The sequence below is a fragment of the Trypanosoma cruzi genome, genomic scaffold, assembly GCF_000209065.1.
Source record: "Trypanosoma cruzi strain CL Brener 1047053516249 genomic scaffold, whole genome shotgun sequence".
NCBI classification, from domain to species: Eukaryota; Euglenozoa; class Kinetoplastea; order Trypanosomatida; family Trypanosomatidae; genus Trypanosoma; species Trypanosoma cruzi.
The window spans coordinates 58,100-64,886 of NW_001849311.1; the positions used below are offsets into that span (position 1 = coordinate 58,100).

Below are 6,787 nucleotides of genomic sequence, written 5' to 3' on the forward strand. Positions count from 1 at the left end.
TACCGATGCGTGTAAATCAACGGATGCATGCCGTAAGCATTCCATTTATTGTTTTTTGTTGTTGTTTTTATGTTTGCTTTCTTCTTTTGGTCTCTTTTTCTTAGTTGTTGTTGTTCTTGTCCCTGCTCCCAGCACACACAATTAGGATGCCCAAAAAGACCGGTGGCAAAAAGAAGGGGCAAAGTTCTCCGGATGGCTCTGAGCCGCGGAAACGAAAGAACAACAAAAAGGCGACAATGGAGCCGCGGGACGTGGATGAGATGCAGAAGCTGCAGGAACTTTTAGGGGACGAGGAACAGCCGTTGGGTGTCTCCAAGAAATCGCTAGAGGGCTTATTGTCCCTTCGGCAGCCGCAGGAGTTGGCGGTGAGGCTTGCGCAATCTCTCTCCTCCCTGCGCGCGCGGCTTGCGGAGTTGGAGTTGGAGAGGCTTAACCGTGGGAGCGAGGCGCCGGGGCTGTCGAACATCGTGGCACGCCGCGCGCAGGAGAAGGCGGAGAAGCTGGAGCTTGAGATCCAAAAGACGGAGCGGGTAACGCGCCGCCTGAAGATCATCTCAAGTTTGGTGGGACACATCATTCGCTTGCGCGAGAAAACCCTTACGGAGACTCACACGGCGATGGAGGCGGAGGTGCAGTCTCTTCAGGAAAAGATCCGGGTCAATGAAGAGCTGATACGTGAGCGTTTCGTGAGCCGCGTCAACATGCTGCACCGCTATTGGCTTTGGCGCACGCTACAGGAGCTGGGAGACCAGACGGTGGGCTGGACATTTGAGGAGGAGCTCGCACGCGGTCCGCGGTACCGCACTCTGGGGGTGCAGAACAACATTGTCTCGGAAACTCTTGAGCAGCAGCTTTCGTGGCTGCTTGTGTTCGCGGAGAAGGAGAAGATCTTCCGCGAACACGTGCGTCGCCTCGAGCTCCTCGTAGAGGAGTTAACAGACATCAATGACGCCCTGGAGGAGGCGTTGACGTGTCGTGTGTGCGGTCTGTTGTTTGAAGACCCAGTTCTGTTTTGGCCGTGCGGCCACGTCTTCTGTTTGGTGTGCTTTGACACGCTGAGCATCGCGCCGAGTCTCTTCCGCTGCCCAACGTGCGGTAGCATGGGCAGCGAGGGCTACGTGCACAACCTCCTTATTGCGGAGTCCGTGGCGAAGTGGATGTTTAAGGACGCGGGTTATGGCGACATCCACGGCGCACTGAGCCTCATCCGCCTGCACCTTTCGAAGTTCCGCAAGGAAGTCATTTCATCGCGCGTCGCACAGCTCCATCAGCAGCTCACGGAGGCACGGCAGAAGGAGACAAAAGTGGAGGAACTGTCGCAGATGGACATTACATACCGCGACTTTTGATGGTGTGAGAGAGGGCAAAGAAGGCGACGCAACGCTCCCGCCACCCCATCCTTGCAGCCCCGAATGCAAATGAGCCTGCTGCTTCTCTTTTAGTTGTTTTTGTTGTTTGCCGGTCTATGCGTGTTGTTTTGGGAAATGGCGTTTGCATTCTGTGTTGCCTCTGGGGAATAACCGCCCTTTGCAATGTATAGGTGCGAGTGCAATTCATCGCTGGTGTTGCACACACACACACACACAAAAGAAGAAAAAAGAAAAAGAGGGGGCAGAGAGACTGTCCGACATTTTAGCCTTTTTTTTTACCCCTGTTAGTCTTGTTTAGTGTTGCTTTTTCTTCTTCTTTCCTTCTTTTCTTTTTGAAATGTTCTCTTTACATGCATGACTTACGGACGGACTTTGATTGCGTTACTTTAATTTTGTTTATTTCTTTGCATTTATTGTTTTGTTTTACTGTTTTCACCCAATCTTTTTTTTTTCTTTCGTTCTTTCAGTCTGCACGTGTGTGTGTGAATTCCACGTCATGGACGAGGACCGACGCAGGGCGAAGCAAAGGAAGAACCAACAGCGTTGGCTGGAGCGACAGGAGCGGTCGCGGCTGAATCGCGCGGAGATTCGCGAGCTCCGAACGCGAATTGAGGAGTTACGAGCCCTGTTGGACTCCGCGGAGGGTGGCGACAGGCCCGGCGGGAAGCAGAAGGAGGCGGGGGAGCCGCCCGCATACACGCACTTCAATCAGCTGCCCTTGTCGCAGCGCACTCAACTCGGCCTTGAGCGTGGCGGCTACAAGCGCATGACGCCCATTCAGAGCGACGCACTGCATCTTGCGCTCGCCGGCTATGACGTGCTCGGTGCGGCCAAGACGGGTTCCGGCAAGACGTTATGTTTTGTCGTGCCTGTGCTCGAGCGGCTTTTTGTCGAGCAGTGGGACACGGCGATGGGCGTGGGGGCACTTGTCTTAAGCCCCACCCGTGAGCTCGCGCTGCAGATATTTAAGGTGCTGCAGCTTGTCGGCTACAAGCACACACACTCCGCTGCGCTTCTTACGGGCGGCCGGGACGTGGAGGAGGAGCGGAAGCGCCTGGCGGCGATCAGCGTTATTGTTGGGACGCCCGGTCGCGTTCTGCACCACCTCGAGGACGACGCGGACCTCGTGACCGACAACATGCAGTTGTTTGTCATGGATGAGGCGGACCGGCTGCTGGACATGGGCTTCCGTGATGCGATATGCGGTATTATGAGGCACCTGCCAACAGCACGGCAGACGCTTCTTTTTTCTGCGACGCAGACGACGGATGTTCAGATGCTTGCGCAGATGTCGTTGCGGAATCAGCGATATGTCACGACACACGCCTCCACTGCCGCACCCACGCCGGCAACACTCTGCCAGAACTTCATTGTGGTCGAGCTGCACCGCAAGTTAGATGCCCTCCTTATGTTTCTCAAGCGACACCCGAATGACAAGACCGTCGTCTTTGTAAGCACATGTAATCAGGTGCGGTACATGTATCTTGCCTTCTCCAAGATTTTAAAGAAGATGCGTATCCCTTCTATGTGCCTTACAAGCAAAATGAAGCAGTTCCGTCGAGAGGAGGTCTTCTTGACGTTCTGCCGCTGCAAAGCTGCCGTTCTCTTTTGCACCGACATTGCCGCGCGCGGACTGGATTTCCCGCTTGTGCATTGGGCCGTGCAGTATGACTGTCCCGACAGCGCACAAACGTACATTCACCGTGCTGGGCGTACCGCACGCGCTGGGGCACGTGGAGTGAGTCTGCTCTTTTTAACCCCGCAGGAGACTCCTATGTTGTCTTTCCTCGCACATAAGCATATTCCACTGCGGGAGATCGCCATTCGTCCCGGGCTGCTGCAGGAGTCAAAGGAGATATTCGTCGCGTTGGTAGTGCAGGGACTCAAGTACGAGGCGCAGAAGGCCTTCATTGCGTACCTCCGCTCCGTCTACTTCGCCGCCAACAAACTTGTTTTTGACGTGAACGCCATTGATTTTGATGCCTTTGCACACTCGCTCGGTCTGTTGAAGGTGCCTAACATGGCGGAGCTGCGCAACCTGCGACGTGGGGCGAAGAACTTGCCCTGGGACGTCGTCAACTACATGGCCCGGCAAGAAGGGCAACAGGAGGCGCAGAAGCAGCACCACGTCACGCGCCGTGAGAAGCATCTTGGCGCGTCCGACATGTTCCGCACACTTCAGCAAAAACAACGCTACGCCGTAAGGGATGACGATGATGATGATAATAATAATAATATTGCTAGTAATGAAGCGAAGGGGCGGTACGTTGGCCCCGGCCGTGGCGACGACGACGATGAGGACGAGGGGGAGGATTATGATGACGGGTTCCTCGTGCAGCATCGACGGACAAACAGCACCCACCAGAGGCGTGACAACACCAACAACGACGGTGATGAGTCGCAGCAACAGGAGGCGGCATCCATGCGATTGACTCCGGCGGAGCGCATCGCTGGTCTCTCGAAGCGGAAGGTGCGGAGGTTCATCCAAGCGGCGGACTTGCGGGTGCGGGACCTCGGCCTCAGCGAGCGCATCGTCTTTGACGACGAGGACGAAGAGGAGGAAGAAGAGGAGGACGAGGAAGCCAAAAAGCGCCGCGTTGCCCTCCTCGCAGCGGCGGTGGCGTCGAAGAGTGAGAGAAGCGAAGACGAGGGCGACGACGACGACGACTACGCGGGACGGTTGCGGGAACGCGTGCTGCGGGAGGCGGAAAAGGATGCAGACCGCGCGAAACGACTGCGGCGACTACGGCGGCTGCAGCGCGACGGGAAAATTAAGAAAAGCACACCACTCAGCGAGGCCGGTGTGACCGCCGCGAATGGTGGCAGGCGGCCCGCCCACGGGGGCGACAACGGCGTCAGCAGCGATGAATACGACGATGACTACGACAGCGGCAGCACCACTTCCCTCTCACGGATAATAAAAGCCGCAAAGGGCGAGTTGTACTCCGACGACGACGGCACCTCCGCCAGTTCCGAGGACGACGACACGGCGGTGCGACCCAAAAAGAAGGCCCGACACGCATACAAAACAATTAACGAGTAAAAATGAAAAAAGAAGGAAAAAAAAAATGGGACAACATTTCTCAATCCGACCAGGAATTCCTCAACAAGCACCACGAACCATTTATTTAATCAACCTCCCCCACCTCTCGGTCTTTACGTGTATGTGCGCCCCACACTATACTGATACACACCTGCAACAAAAACACAAACAAAACAACAACCATCTCCACTTCCTTTCATGCACTTTTTTATACCACCACACAGGTAGACAACATGACACACACACGCACACACAAAGAATACAACAAAAATTGAGGCACCACCACCACATACCCAAACCACAGACATAGTACCCACAGCAGCAGCAGAAAATCTCGCAATTCAATCCGAGACACAACTGCGACAACATGCCGCTGATGGGACTCCCATCTGATGGAAGAGGATCAACAACGAAACAAAAACCCAAAAATAATCCCACATTCGATACAACACACCCCCGCAACTATAGATAGATTGGCAACGGTGATAGGAAGGGAGCAAGACACTTGGGGCCGCACGGCTGACGGCCACACGTAGATATATATATATACACATGTGTGTGTGTGCGTGTGCAGTGAGGCACGCTCCCCTCTGTGATCACCAGTCCTCATGGGCGTCCAGCTGCACCTTCTCTCTCTTTCTCTCCTTTTTTTCCTTTCTTTTTGCCCCTCGCTCTCACACACCGCGCAGAACCAAGCAACCAAGCACACAGCTAAACAAACACAGCAAGATGGCGAAGGGCAAGAAGAGCGGCGAGGCGAAGGGGACGCAGAAGCGCCAGAAGAAGATCCTGCGCGAGAACGTCCGTGGAATCACCCGCGGGTCCATCCGCCGCCTGGCGCGCCGTGGCGGCGTGAAGCGCATCTCCGGCATCATCTACGACGAGGTGCGTGGCGTGATCAAGTCGTTCGTGGAGGGCGTCGTGCGCGACGCCACGGCGTACACGGAGTACTCCCGCAAGAAGACCGTCACGGCCGTGGACGTCGTGAACGCGCTGCGCAAGCGCGGCAAGATCCTGTACGGCTACGCGTGAGGACCCACATGTTAGAGGCATCAGTCGCGGCGGGTGGACTGGCGGCAACGCCATGCCCCCGCAACTATAGATAGATTAGCAACGGTGATAGGAAGGGAGCAAGACACTTGGGGCCGCACGGCTGACGGCCACACGTAGATATATATATATATATACACATGTGTGTGTGTGCGTGTGCAGTGAGGCACGCTCCCCTCTGTGATCACCAGTCCTCATGGGCGTCCAGCTGCACCTTCTCTCTCTTTCTCTCCTTTTTTTCCTTTCTTTTTGCCCCTCGCTCTCACACACCGCGCAGAACCAAGCAACCAAGCACACAGCTAAACAAACACAGCAAGATGGCGAAGGGCAAGAAGAGCGGCGAGGCGAAGGGGACGCAGAAGCGCCAGAAGAAGATCCTGCGCGAGAACGTCCGTGGAATCACCCGCGGGTCCATCCGCCGCCTGGCGCGCCGTGGCGGCGTGAAGCGCATCTCCGGCATCATCTACGACGAGGTGCGTGGCGTGATCAAGTCGTTCGTGGAGGGCGTCGTGCGCGACGCCACGGCGTACACGGAGTACTCCCGCAAGAAGACCGTCACGGCCGTGGACGTCGTGAACGCGCTGCGCAAGCGCGGCAAGATCCTGTACGGCTACGCGTGAGGACCCACTTGTTAGAGGCATCAGTCGCGGCGGGTGGACTGGCGGCAACGCCATGCCCCCGCAACTATAGATAGATTAGCAACGGTGATAGGAAGGGAGCAAGACACTTGGGGCTGCTCGGCTGACGGCCACACGTAGATATATATATATATATACACATGTGTGTGTGTGCGTGTGCAGTGAGGCACGCTCCCCTCTGTGATCACCAGTCCTCATGGGCGTCCAGCTGCACCTTCTCTCTCTTTCTCTCCTTTTTTTCCTTTCTTTTTGCCCCTCGCTCTCACACACCGCGCAGAACCAAGCAACCAAGCACACAGCTAAACAAACACAGCAAGATGGCGAAGGGCAAGAAGAGCGGCGAGGCGAAGGGGACGCAGAAGCGCCAGAAGAAGATCCTGCGCGAGAACGTCCGTGGAATCACCCGCGGGTCCATCCGCCGCCTGGCGCGCCGTGGCGGCGTGAAGCGCATCTCCGGCATCATCTACGACGAGGTGCGTGGCGTGATCAAGTCGTTCGTGGAGGGCGTCGTGCGCGACGCCACGGCGTACACGGAGTACTCCCGCAAGAAGACCGTCACGGCCGTGGACGTCGTGAACGCGCTGCGCAAGCGCGGCAAGATCCTGTACGGCTACGCGTGAGGACCCACATGTTAGAGGCATCAGTCGCGGCGGGTGGACTGGCGGCAACGCCATGCCCCCGCAACT

General features: G+C 56.4%; 5 protein-coding genes across 5 annotated transcripts, besides 7 other annotated features; all 5 read left to right on the top strand.

Moving 5' to 3' along the window:
- Nucleotides 1–6,787: part of a sequence feature (heterozygous, non-Esmeraldo-like haplotype) that runs on past the window's edge.
- Nucleotides 53–120: a sequence feature (T-rich).
- Tc00.1047053507601.130 (hypothetical protein, conserved) lies at nt 147–1,349 on the top strand (the record flags this gene model as incomplete). The annotated part of the gene is made up of 1 exon (XM_807385.1): nt 147–1,349. The coding sequence occupies one exon, from the start codon at nt 147–149 to the stop codon at nt 1,347–1,349; it is 1,203 nt and encodes a 400-aa protein (XP_812478.1).
- Tc00.1047053507601.140 (ATP-dependent RNA helicase, putative) lies at nt 1,867–4,413 on the top strand (the record flags this gene model as incomplete). Its single annotated transcript, XM_807386.1, has 1 exon — nt 1,867–4,413. The coding sequence occupies one exon, from the start codon at nt 1,867–1,869 to the stop codon at nt 4,411–4,413; it is 2,547 nt and encodes an 848-aa protein (XP_812479.1).
- Nucleotides 3,577–3,620: a microsatellite.
- Nucleotides 3,910–3,952: a sequence feature (GA-rich).
- Nucleotides 5,042–5,089: a sequence feature (CT-rich).
- On the top strand, nt 5,143–5,445 carry Tc00.1047053507601.150 (histone H4, putative; the record flags this gene model as incomplete). The annotated part of the gene is made up of 1 exon (XM_807387.1): nt 5,143–5,445. One exon carries the CDS (start codon nt 5,143–5,145, stop codon nt 5,443–5,445), a length of 303 nt encoding a protein of 100 aa, XP_812480.1.
- Nucleotides 5,680–5,727: a sequence feature (CT-rich).
- Tc00.1047053507601.160 (histone H4, putative) lies at nt 5,781–6,083 on the top strand (the record flags this gene model as incomplete). The annotated part of the gene is made up of 1 exon (XM_807388.1): nt 5,781–6,083. The coding sequence occupies one exon, from the start codon at nt 5,781–5,783 to the stop codon at nt 6,081–6,083; it is 303 nt and encodes a 100-aa protein (XP_812481.1).
- Nucleotides 6,318–6,365: a sequence feature (CT-rich).
- On the top strand, nt 6,419–6,721 carry Tc00.1047053507601.170 (histone H4, putative; the record flags this gene model as incomplete). The annotated part of the gene is made up of 1 exon (XM_807389.1): nt 6,419–6,721. One exon carries the CDS (start codon nt 6,419–6,421, stop codon nt 6,719–6,721), a length of 303 nt encoding a protein of 100 aa, XP_812482.1.